The sequence below is a fragment of the Dermochelys coriacea genome, chromosome 7, assembly GCF_009764565.3.
Source record: "Dermochelys coriacea isolate rDerCor1 chromosome 7, rDerCor1.pri.v4, whole genome shotgun sequence".
Taxonomy (NCBI): domain Eukaryota; kingdom Metazoa; phylum Chordata; order Testudines; family Dermochelyidae; genus Dermochelys; species Dermochelys coriacea.
The window spans coordinates 113,220,425-113,239,948 of NC_050074.1; the positions used below are offsets into that span (position 1 = coordinate 113,220,425).

Sequence of the window (19,524 nt, forward strand, 5' to 3'; positions counted from 1 at the left end):
TCTGCACATCTATTCACTGCACCTGAAAGACACAGGAAGCAGCCGTTAGACTGGGAGAGGGATCCTGACCTGTGAAGTTTGGTTAGTAAGACAACAGAAAGCATGTGGTGAGAAAGCTTTGCTTTGGATTTCACATAGTTTGTGAAGTTAGGCACCAGTAGCATTTTATCTTTATTTATGTTGTAACCATTTCTGACTTTTATGTCTTACTACTTGCACTCACTGAAAATCTCGCTGTAGTTAATAAATTTGTTTTATCTAATCCAGTGTGTTTAAATTGAAGCGTCTGGGAAACTCCATTTGGGGTGACAAGTTGTATATATATTTCTTTTAAAGAAATAAAGGACATAATTTAGCATGTATTGTCTAGGAGAGATCTGGGCAATATAGAACATATGTTTTTGGGGGAATATCTAAGAAGGGTTGTGTTGGGTCACCTTGTAATATAACCAAGACTGATGAGAGCCAGAGTGTAACCCAAGCGTGGCTGGCAGGTTGCAGTTGCACACAGACACTCAGGATGTGGTTTACATGTTTGAAGGTTCTTTGCAAGTGGCCCAGGTGGGAGCTACTTCAGCAAAGCATTGTAAGAAACCCAGGGTTGTAAGGCAGGGGTGACACAGCTGCTCATCGGTTTGGATTGTACCTGATATGTCACAAACATACATAGAGAAATGAGGACAACAGCATTATACACTTTAATTTGTGTCTACAGATAGATTCCATGTTCCTTCCAAATGTAGTGATAAAGGCAACAATATGTGGTGCTGACTTTCTTAATTTGTGATTGAATATCACTTCATTATTTAACATACTGCTGAGATAAATAAACTGTTTGATGGTTTGGAGCATCCAAACCTTCCAAGATTATTGATGGTTCTTGGTAAAGTTGTTGAGGAGATGGCTGATACAGGTTTTGTTTGGCAGATGGTAAGGACAAAAAGTTATGAGCCACCACAGCAAGGTGGTTTGTACGATCTTATAATGCTGCTTCAGAATGTGCCACCAAAGTGCTATCATCAGAGTAGAACAGTTCCTGGATCAAAACTTCTCTCACTTTGGTATTTGCAAGTAAACAAGAAAGATTATAGAACCTGTCAGTTCAAAAGTGTATAAAGTCACCATGAAGGGCTTCCTCTAGCATCACAGCAAAGTATAAACAAAATGGCTAGGAGAAAAGACATCCTTACTTCACCCCATTTGTGACCAGAAATGGATCTGTTAGATCACCATCAACACTAACTTTTCCATCCATGCCTTCACGGAATTGCCGAACAATGTTAATAAATTTGTCTGGACATCCAAATTTAGTAAGCAATTTCCAGACAGCCGTGTTGCAGACCATGTCAAAAGCTTTGTTTAGACTGAGAAACATGATGTACAAAGGTTGATGTTGTTCGTGACATTTTTATTTTAACTGTCAGACAATGAAAATCATGCCACAGAACTCCGCTGAACGCAAAAGCCGCACTGTGACTCAGACCGAACTTTGTCAACAATTTGGACCAGGAGCTGGTTCAAGAGAATCCATGCAGAAATGTTACCGGGCATAGAGAGCAAGGAGATGCTGCAGTAGATACCATAGTCACTGTTTGTTTAAGCCTTTGCACTTACAGATAGTGACAAGGTTGGCATCTTTTATATGTTGCAGTATGATTTCTTGAAGCCAGACGTGATAAGAATTCAAAAAGCTTGTCAATGAGAGAATTTCCTCCATCTTTGAGAACTTCAGCTGGAATGCATCAGGACCAGGATATTTGTTATTTTTCATTGCTTGAATAGCCTTTAGCATCTCAGCTCATGAGGGAGGATCAGCAAGTGCATTAGGTATAGGTAGTTTACAGACATTATCCAGTGACTCATCAGGGACAGTAGGCAGATGATTAAGTAATTCAGTAAAGTGTTCACACCATCCTTGGTGGATGATAGTGTGATCTGTGATGAGAAATTAATCATCAGCACTTGTTAGTGGCATAAAGGCAGATTGGGTAGGGCCATACACAGCTTCGACCATATCATAAAAGCCTTTGGGGTCATGTTATTCTGAAAGGACCTGGAATTCAGCCACTTTGTGTTCAAACCACATATTTTGCCTTTGGCAGAATCTGTGTTGAAATGTGCTGCAAGCTATTCTATATCTAGCCTTTTTCAATTCAGAGAACAGGTCAGGTAAGAGCACATCATGAGCTTGCCTGTTTGGCATGAAGAAGATTTGATATTTCAGAACCATTATCATTGAGCCAAGCTGCATGATGACATTTTGTATATCCAACACAATTGACAACTTTATTAGAGATTGTATCACACATGATTACACCCATTAAGCAGATACATTGTCACTGATTGTTGGAAGTTTTCTCAAAATGGTAGTTAGCTGTGTTGAGAATTGTTCGGTGGTTGACGGATCTTTCATTTAGATGCTTAAATGACTGGTTTTTATGCATTTTCGGCCAAACAGAAAGGGAGAACTTTGACGGAACAAGACAATGGTCAGTCTAGCAATCAGCTCAGCGTAATACCCAGGTTATATGCACATCCCATAGGTCCCGCTATCGGACCAACACATAGTCACTCAGATGCCAATGACATGACCAAGGATGCATCCAAATTATTTTGTGTTTGTCATGGAGGTGGAAGACAGTGTTTGTGATAAATAATTGGTGCTCAACATGTCACCAATGCTATGTTTGCCAAGTATGCCGCACCCTGTAGAATCATCATCGCCAACATGAGTGGGGAGTCAATCAGATCAGATTATTTAGTTTGGAGTAAATTTACTCCTTCCCCTCATCAGAGTTAGTGACCGTTTGCATGTAGGCACTGATTACCAAAGCATAACATCCACCTCTCAGGGAAGCTGAAGCTTCATCAATCTGTCATTTATACCAATGGGTAGGCTCCCCAAACAAGGGACAAGATTTTTTTCTAATTGCAAAGCCAACACCAATGCTATGTGGCTTATTTTGTAGCTGTCCCTTCCAGAAGAATGTGTACCTCGAACTCTTTCAGTCAGTTGATCCTCTCCATTAAATTACTTCTCACTCAGCACCACAATGTCGATGCGATATCTTTTAAGCTCTTGAGCAATCAGAACAATCTTCCGAGCAGGACAGTCAGTTTGACCTGGTCGATCCATTAGCGTACAGACCTTCCATGTTATTACACTGAGACAAAAAAACTTTTCAAGGCCTGTGTAAGCTTCAACCATGTGATGGGACACCTTCCAGCTACAGTATGCTGGCCATGGCTGTTCAGGATGAGCAATTTTTAGGGCACCTTTTCTAGCCACCTCCTCAGATTGGTGCTCAGCTGTACTGTCCTTGAATAAAGCAGTTGAATCAATCATGATGCTGCCAACTATGGTTTCCCCCCAAGTCAATGCAGAGCCTCTTTGGATTTCTGTATCTCGCCAGAGAGGGCAGGACAAGAGGCAATGGGTTCATAAATCTCAGGAAACACTTCCTAACTGTAAGAACAGTAGGATAGTGGAACAAATTGCCTAGGGAAGTCATGAAAGCTCCTTCATGGGAGGTTTTCAAAAACAGGCTGGACAGCCATCTGTTTTGGATGGTTAAGACACAACAAATCCTGCATCTGGGCAGGGGGGTAGACTAGATGACTCTTGTGGTCCCATCTAACCCAATGATGCTATGATTGCTAATCTGGCCAGTTGCTAACATGCATCGCAGCTCCAAACTAGCTACTTTTATGAAAAATTTCAGGGAGATGTCAGCCTTCTCAAAACTTATAATCACTCTTTTCTGAGCTAAGAATCTATAGCATTTATGTACTGCTTTTCATCTCGAAGCAGCAAAGTAATTTGTGCACATATGTTGATAAATAACAGCCTCTCTATCACTGTTTGACAGCTGACTATGTTTAAAAAAAAAGAAAAACAACAATATAAAATGTATTTAAGCTAACTTCCACCCAGGTGACATCATTAAGAACCATCATTTTAGATATCACTATACTATATAACAAAATTTATATTTTCAGTCTTGTGTAATCTCAAAAGTAATGTTGGTTGGATTAGTTTTCAAATGATAGGCAGCCTTGGAAATCTAAAAATTTCAAAATCTTAAATTCTAGAAGAAACAAACGTTTTCAAATAACACTTTAACATTTTAAATTCCTTTGTAGAAGAATATCATAGAATCTTACAAAAAGGTTTACAAATTTGCTGATGTTTTTGATCCCAAAATATGTTTTGATCACCACTCTATTGCTATTATAAACCTCATATGTAAGAATCACAACACAGCTGCAGATGGACTGTGTCCGGGGAATGCCACATCACTCATATGAGCCTTCATTATGTCTTAGTTGGATTACTGTAATTGTACATAGAATTTCTTGTTTTCTTTCTACCATGTTTTTCAGATTTCTATAGCTAGATTGCTAACATTAGTGAAACACTTCTGTGCTGGTGTCAATGCAGAGCTTCACTACCACCGGAGAATCGCTAGAGAGACTGTACTTTAGGCAGGCACAATTTCTCTAGATATTGCCCTATTTGTGGTGAAGGAGAAAAGATGGGATACCCTTTGCATCAGACAATAGGTTGGTACAAGATTCATGTGTTAGTTTGGGGAGTAGAGATCTCATGGCCTGCCCACTTCTGGGTGAGTTATATACCAGGGGAGGATACAAAGGCAAGCAGCCCACAAATTGCTTAAGAGCTGGCAAAGAAAAAAAAATTAAAACAATTTTTAGGCCAAATCACCGACATCAGCAGAGCTGTACTCATTTACAAAAGAAGAGGATATTACCCTTTGAGTATAAGAAACAATCAGAGCAGATTAGATTGAAATAGCTAACCAGATTAGAGAGATTTGCATATACATTGCAAAGTTATTGGGAAATAAACATATAGCAATTTTGTAAATCTTGCACTCTGGTGAATAACGGCTGTCTGACAATGTACACAAATTTGCATACTGAATGGTTATTGAGGAATAACTGAACAGTGATACTCCAAAGTACTGTAGATAATTCATACAAATTAAAAGTTACACATTCTTATAAAACAGTTGAATTTTTAAAAAAAGTGTTTCAATTTAATCCTGCTTTAGATCAGAGAATAGTCCTACATTTTCAGATAGGGTCCAATGCTGCATTCCTTTCCCAGCCAAATCTCACAGCACACTTGTCTTTTCATAGATTCATAGATACTAAGGTCAGAAGGGACCATTCTGATCGTCTAGTCTGACCTCCTGCACAGCGCAGGCCACAGAATCTCACCCACCCACTCCTATGAAAAACCTCACCCATGTCTGAGCTATTGAAGTCCTTAAATCATGGTTTAAAGACTTCAAGGAGCAGAGAAGCCTCCCTCAAGTCAACCATGCCCCATGCTACAGAGGAAGGCGAAAAACCTCCAGGGCCTCTCCAATCTGTCCTGGAGGAAAATTCCTTCCCGACCCCAAATATGGCAATCAGCTAAACCCTGAGCATATGGGCAAGATTCACCAGCCAGATACTACAGAAAATTCTTTCCTGGGTAACTCAGATCCCATCCATCTAATATCCCATCTCAGGGGATTAGTCCTATTTACCCTGAATATTTAAAGATCAATTACTTACCAAAATCCCATTATCCCATCATACCATCTCCTCCATAAACTTATCAAGTAGAATCTTAAAGCCAGATAGATCTTTTGCCCCCACTGCTTCCCTTGGAAGGCTATTCCAAAACTTCACTCCTTTGATGGTTAAAAACCTTCGTCTGATTTCAAGTCTAAACTTCCTGGTGGCCAGATTATACCCATTTGTTCTTGTGTCCACATTGGTGCTGAGCTGAAATAATTCCTCTCCCTCTCCTGTATTTATCCCTCTGATATATTTATAGAGAGCAATCATATCTCCCCTCAACCTTCTTTTAGTTAGGCTAAACAAGCCAAGCTCCTTAAGTCTCCTTTCATAAGACAAGTTTTCCATTCCTCGGATCATCCTAGTAGACCTTCTCTGTACCTGCTCCAGCTTGAATTCATCCTTTTTAAACACGGAAGACCAGAACTGCACACAGTATTCTAGGTGAGGTCTCACCAGTGCCTTGTATAACCGTACTAAAACCTCCTTATCCCTACTGGAAATGCCTCTCCTGATGCATCCGAAACCGCATTAGCTTTTTTCACAGCCATATCACATTGGCAGCTCATAGTCATCCTATGATCAACCAATACTCCAAGGTCCTTCTCCTCTTCCGTTACTTCTAATTGATGCGTCCCCAATTTATAACTAAAATTCTTGTTATTAATCCCTAAATGCATAACCTTACACTTCTCACTATTAAATTTCATCCTATTACTATTACTCCAGTTTACAAGGTCATCCAGATCCTCCTGTATAATATCCCGATCCTTCTCCGAATTGGCAATACCTCCCAACTTTGTATCATCTGCAAACTTTATTAGCACACTCCCACTTTTTGTGCAGAGGTCAGTAATAAAAAGATTAAATAAGATTGGTCCCAAAACCGATCCCTGAGGAACTCCACTGGTAACCTCCCTCCAACCTGACAGTTCGCCTTTCAGTAGGACCCGTTGCAGTCTCCCCTTTAACCAATTCCTTTATCCACCTTTACATGTCCATATTGATCCCCATCTTCTCCAATTTAACTAATAATTCCCCATGTGGCATGGTATCAAATGCCTTACTGAAATCTAGGTAAATTAGATCTACTGCATTTCTTTTATCTAAAAAATCTGTTACCTTTTCAAAAAAGGGGATTAGGTTGGTTTGGCACGATCTACCTTTTGTAAAACCATGTTGTATTTTGTCCCATTTACCATTGACTTCAATGTCCTTAACTAATTTCTCCTTCAAAATTTTTTCCAGGACCTTGCATACTACAGATGTCAAACTAACTGGCCTGTAGTTTCCCGGATCACTTTTTTTCCCTTTCTTAAAAATAGGAACTAGATTAGCAATTCTCCAATCATTCGGTACTACTCCTGAGTTTACAGATTCATTAAAAAGTCTTGCTAATGGGCTTGCAATTTCAGGTGCCAATTCCTTTAATATTCTTGGATGAAGATTATCTGGGCCCCCCGATTTAGTCCCATTAAGCTGTTTCAGTTTCGCTTCTACCTCAGATATGGTAATATCTACCTCCGTATCCTCATTCCCATTTGTCATGCTACCATTATCCCTAAGATCCTCTTTAGCCTTATTAAAGACTGAGGCAAAGTATTTGTTTAGATATTGGGCCATGCCTAGATTATCTTTAACCTCCACTCCATCCTCATTGTTAAGCGGCCCCACTTCTTCTTTCTTAGTTTTCTTCTTATTTACATGGCTATAGAACCTTTTACTATTGGTTTTAATTCCCTTTGCAAGGTCCAACTCTACTCGACTTTTAGCCCGTCTCTCTTTATCCCTATATGTTCTGACCTCAATTAGGTAGCTTTCCTTGCTGATCCCTCCCATCTTCCACTCCCTGTATGCTTTCTGCTTCTTCTTAATCACCTCTCTAAGATGCTTGCTCATCCAGCTTGGTCTACAACTCCTTCCTATGAATTTTTTCCCCTTTCTTGGGATACAGGCTTCCGATAGCTTCTGCAGCTTTGATTTAAAGTAATCCCAGGCCTCCTCTACCTTTAGATCCATAAATTCTTCAGTCCAATCCACTTCCCTAACTAATTTCCTTAATTTTTGAAAGTCAGCCCTTTTGAAATCAAAAACCTTAGTTGCAGATTTATTTTTGTTAATCCTTCCATTTAGTTTGAACTGAATTAGCTCATGATCACTTGAGCCAAGATTGTCCTCTACAACCATTTCTTCTATGAGGTCCTCGCTACTCACCAAAATTAAATCTAAAATGGCATCCCCTCTAGTCGGTTCAGCAACAACTTGATGAAGGAATCCATCAGCTATCGCATCTAGGAAAATCTGAGCCCTATTATTATTACTAGCACTGGTCCTCCAGTCTATATCTGGGAAGTTAAAGTCTCCCATGATCACGCAGTTTCCATTAGTATTTACTTTATTAAAGACATTAAAAAGGGCTCTATCCATATCCAAATTAGATCCCGGAGGTCTATAGCACACCCCAAGCACTATTGTAGGAGAGGCTTTACTAGTTTTCTTCCCCAATGTAATTTTTGCCCACACTGTCTTATCCATTGCATCGCTTCTTATTTCTTTACATTCTACCTCATCATTGATATACAATGCTACTCCACCACCTTTACCTTTGTTTCTGTCTTTCCTAAACAGCATATACCCTTCAATACCTGTAGTCCAGTCATGACTACTATTCCACCATGTTTCTGTTATCCCTATAATATCTGGTTTCACTTCCTGCACCAGTAGCTCTAGTTCCTCCATTTTGTTACCTAGGCTCCTCGAATTGGTGTATAAACATCTTAATTTTTGCTGTTTGGCCTCACTCACATTTTGTACCCTATTAGGCACAGTCATTCTACAGCCAGTATAACCTATTAGACTAGTATCCACACCGCCCTCGCTCCTTATATACATTCTCCTACCCATGGCTGTATCCTTTCTTACTTCATCTTCTTCCCTCTCAATGCTAAAATCTGGCGTGGAGATTTCCTGGACATCTCCCATCCATCTCCCCCTAATTCCTAGTTTAAAGCTCTCTTTATCAGTTGTGCCAGCCTCGATCCGAGAAGTCTATTTCCTTCCCTACTCAGATGAAGTCCATCCCGAAAGAACTGTCCTCTGTCTGTGAATGTCTCCCAGTGGCCATACACCCAAAGCCCTCCTTATAGCACCACTGCCTAAGCCATCTGTTGACAGTCATAATCTTGTCACACCTTTGTTGCCCTTCTCTAGGAACAGGAAGGATCCCGCTAAAGATCACCTGAGCCTCAATTTCCTTAAGCGTCTTCCCCAGCCTAGCATAGTCTCCCTTAATACTTTCCAGCGAGAATCAAGCCGTATCATTTGTTCCCACATGAAGGATAATTAGGGGATTCTTTCCCACTCCCTTTAGGATCCTTTTCAACCTCAGGTCTACATCCCGTATCTTAGCACCCCGAAGACAGCACACCCTTCTATTCTCTGGATCAGCTCTAGTTACAGGCCTGTCTATTCTTCTCAAGAAAGAGTCCCCGATCACATAGACCTGCCTTTTCCTGGTGACTGTGCTATTCTCCAGTCTCTCCCCTGTTCCCTCTGGCTCCAAGTTCTTTCCATTCCTATTTTCCCTTATAATCTTCTTCAACCCATCCTGTATCCTCCTGGGGCTCATATTTGGTCTAGTCTCCCTTGACTCTTCCACTTTTCTTATAGGACTAGCTTCTCTTCTCTTCTTCCTTACCCTTCCACCTTCAACAAGTACCTGCTGAGCCCCTTCTTCATTTTCCAACTCTGCAAACCTGTTTGCAGGTTTTAACAACATATTCAAGAAAGAAAAAGTGAAGACTCTCTGGATTTTGTTTAAAAAATCAGTTTTCTTCCACAGTTTTTCTAATATGAGTTTATAGTAAAAATTCTATACAAAATACTTATTTTAAAATCATCACATTTAGGTCTACCTGCATTTATATAAATCAGCTTAACTGGTCTATGGTTTCTATTACATACTAACACTGAAGGCACAGGCGTTGACTTCTACTGGCGCTGGTGGGTGCTCAACCCCCCTCTGCACCCAGCCCCGCCTCGACTCCACCACTGCCCCCTCCCACCTCCATTCCAACCCCTTCCCCAAAGTCCCCACCCCAACTCCACCCCCTCCCACCTCCATTCCAACCCCTTCCCCAAATCCCTGCCATGGCCCCACCTCCTCCCCTGAGTGAACCATTAGCGGCGGCAAGCACTGGGAGGTAGGTAGAGGAGCGAGGACATGGTGTGCTCAGGGGAGGAGGAGGTGAGGCGGGGCGGGGTGGGGAGCTTGGCTGCTGGGGCGTGCAGAGCACCCACTAATTTTTCCCCATGGGTGCTCCAGCCCCGGGTCACACATGGAGTTGGCGCCTATGACTGAAGGTATACAGTTGGAAAAATATTTTGGCTAATAACTGTATTTTCCCAAAGTACAGAGGTCAGGATCCTCAGCAGCAGTAAAGCAGTGTGGACACACACAAATTAAAGGTTTCCATGTAAGGATTTCTTAAGAATTAAGAACTGGCAAATCTAATGCTTTGATGGAACATAAATTAGTATGTATTCAATCAGACATTAGAAGCAGCAATTTACCTGAAGAAGGTGACAAAGAACTGCACGAGATCCATGATGGTGTTGTGCTGTGAAAAGGCAACCTGCAAATAAAAACAAAATAATTACCACAACATTTTCACAGTCAACAGTCCCTTAGGATGTTCTTAAAATAGGTGATTTTTTACTCCACAGATGATCAGTTTAAAGTGTAATTTTGGCATGGTATGCATACCTGCACAACATCCACTTACCACAGAGAGAGCTGGGTAAATAACTTCCAAAAAAATAAAAATTGATCTCTTTATGTCAAGTGCAAAACTGTGGAATGCAATCATCATCTCATATTAAAATTAATGGAAATACACACAAGAATATAATGTGATATGTATAATATCAGGAACAAATTTTTGAAGATTAATAGACAATTCCAGAAAAAAAAACATACAAATTATCTTTTTTATATTTAACTCAGTAATATTTTAAATTTTTTAAAATTATTTTCATTTCCATTTTAGTTATGATATTGAGAACAGATTTTAAAAGCAACACTCAAAAACATTCTACGCCATTAAACCAAGACATTTTTAAAGTTTTTTTCCAAGATAAAGCACACTACAACATATTTTTTAAAATAATGTTAATTTAAAAAAAAAACAAATTTGGTGCATAATAAAAACAGATTATTCCAAAACAAACACATATTAACAAATAGTGTTTTAGATGAGGATACTTTTTAAAATAGTGTGGCCAGAACTTTGTGCAATATTTCAAATCAAGTCCTTCTACTAGATCTAGTCACAATGCTAGAATAAATTTCCTCTAACAAGTTTTTTTTAAATAATTGCACTTCATACATCCTATAATTTATTTTTAAATAATGTTAAGAACTGTGCCTAATGTTTTAGAGTTATAGTTACCAATATCCCTAGATCCATCTCTTGTTCAGTGTTTTGTAGTACGTAATTATTGAATTGAGGACATATTCTATTACTGTTGCTGTAGAATTTTCTGTAGTGAATTGCAAAAGTGTTTCTCTGACTATGCTCCAACTCTATCCAAATCATTCTTGTTTCTACTATTTTTCTGAAATAATGGTCTGGTCCTCACTACCCATACATCCAAAGAACTTCAATTTTCCCTAAGAGTCAATATATGCACTTTTGATAGGATACATCAAGACAATTATTATAGCTTCTTTCTAAAAGGTGGTATTAATGTTAACGATTATGCTACAAAGGTATTTTTGTTCATTCAACTGTCCAAATGGTTCTCTCACACAGAATTTTGGCTTTCCATTATTCCACATTAGGGTTAGAATGTGACTTTAGCCCTACACAAGGAGTGGTGTATTAATTTCCCTATTGAAGGAATAAACCCAGAAGACATTGACACTCGGACAGACTTCTGAAAATTGCAATTCATCATCTGCTGCCTCCTTCTAAATCATTTGCCGTTGCAATCCAGCCAGCAGCAATTTATGACACTCATTACTCCAGCTCAGTTGCACTGGCCACAGTCAAGGGAGTGTTTATAGAGCCAAGGCTCTATCCTTACCCTGACCACCTATTGAGGAAGGGGAATTAGCAGACATGGATCTGAGGAGACCATGCAGCAGAAAAGGGAAGTTATTGCTACTCTTAATACCCTTACATGGATGTGTAGTCTAAGTTACTTTCTAGCCCTAACCTTGTTTATCTACAGTACATAGACTTTCTCTACCTTGTACATCAAATGTTCAACTTTGGCACTACATCATTTGTATTATAATAAACTTTAGAGCTTACAAGTCCACTCAGTCTTACTTCTTGTTCAGCCAATTGCTCAGACAAACAAGGTTGTATACATTTGCAGGAGATAATGCTGCCTGTTTCTTGTTTATAATGTCACCTGAAAATGAGAACAGGCATTCGCATGGCACTGTTTTAGCCAGCATCACAAGATATTTACATGCCAGATGCGCTAAAAATTCATATGTCCTTTGATACTTCAACCACCATTCCAGAGGACATGTATCCATGCTAATGACGGGTTCTGCTTGATAACAATCCAAAACAGTGTGGTCTGACGCATGTTCATTTTCATCACCTGAGTCAGATGCCACCTGCAGAAGGTTGATTTTCTTTTTTGGGGTTAAGGTTCTGTAGTTTCTGCAGCAGAGTATTGCTCTTTTAAGACTTTGAAAGCATGCTCCACACCTCATCTCTCTCAGATTTTGGAAGGCACTTCAGATTCTTAAACCTTGGATCAAGTGCTGTAGCTATCTTTAGAATCTCACATTGGCACCTTCTTTGCATTTTGTCAAATGCTCTGTAAGTGTTCTTAAAATGAACAACATGTGCTGGGTCATCATCCGAGACTGTTATAACATGAAATAAATGGCAGAATGCATTGCAATGTAAAACAGAGCAGGAGACATACAATTCTCCCTCAAGGAGTTCAGTTACTAAGTAATTAACACTTTTTTTTTAATGAGCATCATCAGCATGGAAGCATGCCCTCTGGAATGGTGGCTTAAACATGTAGGTGCATACGAATGTTTATCATATCTGGCACATAAATACCTTGCAATGCTAGCTACAAAAGTGTCATGTGAATGTCTGTTCTCACATAAGAAGCGGGCAGCATTATCTCCTGTAAGTGTAAACAAACTTGTTTCTCTTAGCAATTGGCTGAACAAGTAGTAAGACTGTAGGCACTAAAGTTTTACATTGGTTTGTTTTTGAGTTCAGTTATGTAACAAAAAAATCTACATTTGTAAGTTGCACTTTCAGGACAAAGAAATTGCACTACAGTACTTGTATGAGGTGAATTGAAAAATACTATTTCTTTTGTTTATCATTTTTACAGTGCAAATATTTGTACTCAAAATAATAATATAAAATGAGCACTATACACTGTGTATTCTGTGTTGTAATTGAAATCATATATTTTAAAATGTAGAAAAAAATCCAAAAATTGTTAATACATTTCACTTGGTATTCTATTGTTTAATAGTGCAAGTAAAACTGATTAATCGTGCTTAATATTTTTAATCATGTTTAATTTTTGAGTTAATCACGTGAGTTAACTGCGATTAATCGACAGCCATATTATTAACTTAAAACAACCTGACTTTCAATAGTTCATGAACAGTTTTCACTTCCCTTCCTTCCTCCTGTTTATATCTTCTGTAAGTGGATCATTCCAGGCCTGAGTTATCCTATTCTCTATGTGAAGCTTCAAAGAAATGATTTACTTGGAAATCCCACTTTATCAGGTAGGCCTCCATTTAGCTTAGTGGAGGGGATAGTTTAATTTTGTAAGCATCAGGTTGCAAAGGCCTAAATTTCCTGGAGCAATATGTTCAAATTCCAGGTGATGAAGCATCCAAATACCTCAGTCTGAGAGGGAACTGAGGTGGGTGCATCATCTTGAGAGATTGTACTTGTGATAAGAGAAACCAAGAAAGGAGAGAGAAGAAAATAGAGAGCCACCATGATACTGGGTAAATGGGACGCCCAGGCAAGAAAGCAATAGAGCTGCTTGTGGGAGAGAAAAGGATTCCACTGGGAACAGATGACTAAAATGAGAGACTGTAGGGACTGAAAGTGAAGACAGACCTAGGGAACCAGATCCACACCTGCCATAAAATATCACTAAAGATGCAGAATGGCTCTAACTGGAGCAAATGAGAGCGCTAAGACCTGGGACAGAATGTTCAACAGAGCCTGAGGCTTACCAAGAGAGATAAGGGCCCTCTCTACGCTGATGTCCAGAAACTTTCACAAGTGTGGGAAGGCCTGAGACTGTTACATCAGCAATGTTCAGGACACCCAAATCAAGATGCTTCCAGAGCTTGGACACCAGAACCACTAGCATCTATAGGGAGATCTGTGTGTAGAATGAGAGCCTGAATGACAGTGTGGTTAAATTGGTATACTCCTGGGTGGAAGGCCAAGATAGCAGCGAGGTGTATCTTGATGGATGACGCTGCCAGGCCTTGTTGTTTTAGGTGTAGGAGGTACTTTAGGATGAGTGGGATAGGCACCTGAAGTGGAGGTGTGTGATGCTGGGCACACCAGCAAGTGAACCTTTTCCACTTAGCTAGATAAGTGGTCCTGGTGGATGGTTTCCTGCTGCCAAGTAGGACTTCCCTTACCAGTTCTGAGCACAAAAGTTCCATGGGGTTTAACCATGAAGCTTCCAAGCTGGGATATGAAGGGACTTGAGATCTGGGTGGAGTAGGCGACCATGGTCCGAAGCCATCAGGTTGGGGTGCAGTGGCAATGCAATCGGGGTGTTCACTGAGATTGCCAAGAGCGTGGTGTACCAGTGTTGTCGAGGCCACGGTGGGGCCACCAGGATTACCTCCACTTCATCCCGGTGGATCTTGAGAAGTACTTTGTGCACAAGAGGAATGGGGGAAAGGCTTAGAACAGGAGCCCACACCAGAGTAGCAGAAACGCATCCATGACCAAGCCTGGGCTGTGATTCTGGAAGGAGCAGAACATCTGGCACTTCTGGTTGCTGTGGATGGTAAACAGGTTGACCTGGGGAAACCCCCATCTTTGGAAGATGGAGTGTATGATGTCCAGATGGACAGACCACTGGTGACTGTGGAACAATCTGCTGAGGTGATCTGGTAGCTCTTTCTGAGCTCCTGGGAGATAGGATGCCTTCAGGTGACTAGAGTGGGCTATGCAGAACTCCCAGAGCCTGAGGGTTTTTCAACACGGGGGGGAGGAATAGGCTCCACCCTACTTGTTGACGTAAAACATGGCAGTGGTGTTGTCTGTCCTCATTGCCATGCACTGGCCTTGCAGCCGGGCCCGAAAAGTTTGGCATGCTAGACATACCGCCCTGAGCTCCTGGATGTTGATATGAAGGGAGAGCTCATCCACAGACCATAGGCCCTGCGTTTGTAGATCTCCCAGATGCAAACCCCAACCCAGACTGGAAGTGTCCATTACCAGGGCCAAGGAGGGCTGGGTACTGTTGAAGGGGACTCCTTTGCATACCATCCGAAGGTCAAGCCACCATTGAAAGGATTGAATATATGCTCTGGTATCATCACTACTAAGTCCAGGGTGGTTGCGTCCTGGGTGATAGGCCAAATCAAGCCACGCTTGCACGAGTCTGAGCTTCAGTCTGGCATACCGGACCACATAAATGCAGGCTGCCATGTGGCCAAGGAGATGTAGGCAGCCCCTTGCAGTAATGGTTGGAAATCGCCTGAGGCCTTGAATGATGTTCAACATAGCTTGGAATTGTGTCTCCAGCAAAAGCACTCTTGCCTGCACTGAATCCAGCACTGCTCCGATGAACTCTGTTCTCAGGGCTGGAGACAGGGTTGACTTGTTCATGCTGAAGAGGAGGCCCAGTCTCTCAAAAGTGGATCTGACGAACTAGACCTGAGATTCCACCTGCTCCCTGGTGCACCCCCGGAGCAGCCAGCCGTCGAGGGAGGGGTTTACCTGCTCGTGTCTCTTGTGAAGGAAGGCTGCTGCGACTGACATGCATTTGGTGAAAACTCAGGGGGCTGTCGACAGACCGAATTGGAGAACAATGAACTGATAGTGTTTGTGGTCGACCACAAACTTTAGAAATCGCCTGTGCGTGTGGCAAATGGCTATGTGAAAATACACGTCTTTCATGTCGAGGGCGGCATACCAGTCTCCTAGACTCAGGGAAGGGATAATTGTGCTCAGGGAGACCATACGGAATTTCAACTTCACCATGAATTCGTTGAGTCCTCACAGATCTATAATGGGTCGGAGACCCCCTTTGCCTTGGGGATTAGGAAATAGCAGAAGTAGAATCCCTTGCCCCTTAGCTCCTGAGGAACCTCCTCCACTGCTCCTACGGCGAGGAGTGACTGCACCTCCTGAATAATGAATTGTTCATGAGAAGGGTCCCTGAAGAGGGATGGGGAAGAGGGGTAACAGGGAGGGGAGGAACAGAATTGAGAGAATATCCCACTTCTACCACGTGACGAACCCAGCGGTCTGATGTTATTTGGGACCAAGCTAGGTAGAAGTGGGATAGACGGTTCAGAAAACACAGGGAAGGATCCGGTGCTGACACCCGTTCTCCGTCCGTGGGTACACCTTCAAAATGATTGCTTTGAGCCCGACAAAGGTTTAGTCTGGCCCTGGCCCTCCCCAGATAGAGGATGGGAGGGCTTGCACCTGCCATTTCTACCCCTTCATCTGTAGGGATCCTGCCTCGGCCAAGGGGGATATGACTGCTGTTGTTGTGGCTGGGGCTTAAAGAGCTTTCTTTGGGTTGTTGGGGTGTGCATACCGAAGGATTTCTTTATACTCCCGAGAATTCTTTAGGCTATGCAGCCAGGAGTCCGTCTGTTCAACAAACAGACCCACCCCATCTATAGGCAGGTCCTGCATAGTTTGTTGAACCTCGGGCGCAAGCCTCAGGCCTGCTCATGGCGATTCCTGAGGACAAGTTGCATGCTACCAAGTCTGCATCATCCAGTGAGACCTGTAAAGAGGTCCGTGCCACTGCCTTGTCCTCCTTGACAATTGTGTCAAACTCCTCTTTGGACTCTGCTGGTATCAATTCCTTAAACTTCAAACTTAAAGTTCCAGGAGTTGAAGTTGTATCTACAAAGGATTGCTTGTTGTAAGCCCCCTGTGGAATATACTTTGCATCTGAATAAATCCAGGTGCTTGGCGTCCTTGGACTTAGGTGCTGGAGCTTGCTGTCCCTGCCTCTCCTTCTCATTCACTGCAGCCACCACTACGGAACAGGGTTGCGGGTGTGTGAAGAGGTATTCGTATCCTTTAGAGGGGACAAAATATTTCCTCTCCACCCCCTTAGTGGTGGGAGGGATGGAGGCCAGGGTCTGATAAATGGTCTTAGCATTGGCCTGGATAGTTTTGATGAGTGGTAGAACCACCCTAGATGATCCCTACGGTGCCAGGATATTCACCATAGGGTCCTCGGACTCTACCACCTCCTCAGCCTGCGGGTTCATATTTCATGCCACCCTGCATAAGAGTTCCTGGTGGGCACAGCTACTATAGGGGGAGGTCCGGAAGGGAGATACCCGCCACAGCCTCGTCCGGGGAGGAAGACGAGGAGGCTAGAAGGGGAACTGTGTTCTCCTAACCTTCCTGGTCCTACAGTATCTTCTGTCCTGCCTCTAATCCAGGGTCAGCCACCCCAGGGTCAGGCTCAGGAACAGAGGAGGGTTCCAGAGGAGGTGGTAGGACTGGTAACTCCTCCGCACCCCTCATGGTGGGATGACTGGCTGCTGCGACCGGGACCCTTGTCTCAGACGCCACTGAACAGGAACCCCTGGGCCTGGTGGTACACCCCAAGGGATCCAAAATGGCCAGTGCACTGGCCCCTGCCACTGGGTGGGCCATGGTGTCATACCTATGTCTGGTCTGCCCCATGCTGACTTGCATCAGGCCCACTCTGAATAGTTAGACCCTGTCTCCGAACCTGAAGACGGGGATCTAGACTGTGAGGGCCAGAGCGGTCCTGAGCGTTGTTGGGCCAGGAAGCAATGCATCAAGCCTGGGGAGCACCATCTGACCTGAAACTGTACCATGACCTAGAGCAGTACCACGAGCGGGGTCTGCGTGATGACACGAATGGTGGCAAGACAGACTGTGCCAGGATCTGCTGCATGATGGCAAACGACGCCATGAACGGGAGCACTGGCAGGACCTGGAGTGGTGCCGCAAGTAGGCCGGCACTGCAAGTGCAACTGGTGCCTCAAGTCTGATCGTGTTGCAAGTGTGATCAGAAGTTGGGGAACCACTCCTCCCTTGTTTCCGGTGCTGCTTCTGACCTGGGGAATGGGACCGGTGCTGCGGGTCTCACCCAGAGTCCTTCTGTGGTGCCTTCTCCGTGACCACTGCAGGGGCACTATGCACTGATGCACTCGGTGCCAGGTCCTGCCACGCCGATGCTGGTTGTGGTCTAAATGCCACTTTCATAAGGAGTTACTTCCGTCTAAAGTCCCGCTCCTTTTTGTTCTCAGGTGAAACCCTTTGCAAATCCTGTGTTTCTCTGCCTGATGCGTTTCCCCACATACTTTTAAGCAAGCGTCGTGGGGGTCACCCATTGGCATAGACTTGTTGCAGGGTTTGAATCCCTAGGATTTAGGCATGCCCTGAGTCCCCAGGGAGAGCACAGGCAAGTTGGAGGGGAACCCCCACTCCCAACAGTGAACTATTAACACTGCATTAACAAATAATTAACTAAACTAACTAAGGAAGACAAACACTAAAGTAGATAGAAGCTAGGAAAACATGGAGAGCTTGGAATCGATATGAGCAATCACCCGAAGAACACTTGTTACAAATATCATATTTCAGGAGCTCAACTAATGCAGAGAGACAAAACATGAGCAATTTTCAGCAGAGTTCATCTTAACTGACACTATTAAAAAGCTATTTGTTGAAGAAGCCTTTACATTTTGCAGAACTGCAATTATTTTCACTTAAAGTGTCAGCATTCATTGAAACTGTCCCTCATTCCAGAAACAATTATTGTCAAGGAAAACTATTGCAATCAATAACTACACTCCTTCTGATTATAAATGATAGCCACATAAGGTAAATTTTATATCAAATATTTCCAAGAAAATCAGCCCCTTAATTTTTCTTTTCACACAGCACATCTGAAAGTAAGCAGATTTACAACTATTCAATGAATTTTGTATGACTGTGAACTATTACATCTTTTTTCAAAAGTACAGAGGATAGTCTGTAAGCCACAGCTGGGTTAGATGCGTTTAACAGATGTAGTCATAAAAGAAATATATACTTCATTATTTTATGCCTTATATCTGTAAAGCTGCCATCAGTGGAACCAGTGTGGACACCCATCCAGGCAACAGATTAAGTGCAAATAAGTTGAACTCTACAAACTGCCATGTGCTACTAAAACAGTTCCTCCTTGCAAACTAATAAAGCTTTACACAATATTAAAAAAACTTCATTTGTTTGCCTGTGTAGGGCCTGCTTGGAGATTACTAATACTTCATGACAATGAAGTCATAAGACCAGTAAACACTGAGAGCTTATTCCAAATATAAGAGACATGACCTTCCACTGATATCAGTTGTTGTCTTCCAATGTCTAACAGTGTTAAAAGAAGCCTATTCACAATACCCTAATTACATAATCATTGTCATGCTTCTCTTACTAATTTGCAAACAGATCATTCACTTATTACACAGTCTATTTATATTTGAATTTATGAGCAGGTCATCCAGGAATAAGAAAATGGAAAAAACAGTCTGTCCCAATGAGCCATAAAATAATTAACAAAATGTGTTTTCTGAAGGAGTTTTAGGTCAGATATGAATGCTCTTGTCTTGTGATTATATAGGTTTGCAAAGAATAATTTTCAATTCCAAATTCCTTCCTTCTAATTTAAAATAAA

At 42.1% G+C, this 19,524-nt stretch overlaps 1 protein-coding gene across 3 annotated transcripts in view; it reads right to left on the reverse strand.

The window, feature by feature from the left end:
* Window positions 1-19,524, reverse strand: part of ATRNL1 (attractin like 1) — a 1,048,037-nt gene that overhangs the window by 402,275 nt on the left and 626,238 nt on the right. For all 3 annotated transcript variants that reach the window (XM_043518640.1, XM_038411471.2, XM_043518642.1), the window contains one exon: window positions 10,165-10,226. In XM_043518640.1, coding sequence (XP_043374575.1) covers window positions 10,165-10,226 — 62 coding nt within the window. The remainder of the gene's footprint in view (window positions 1-10,164; window positions 10,227-19,524) is intronic.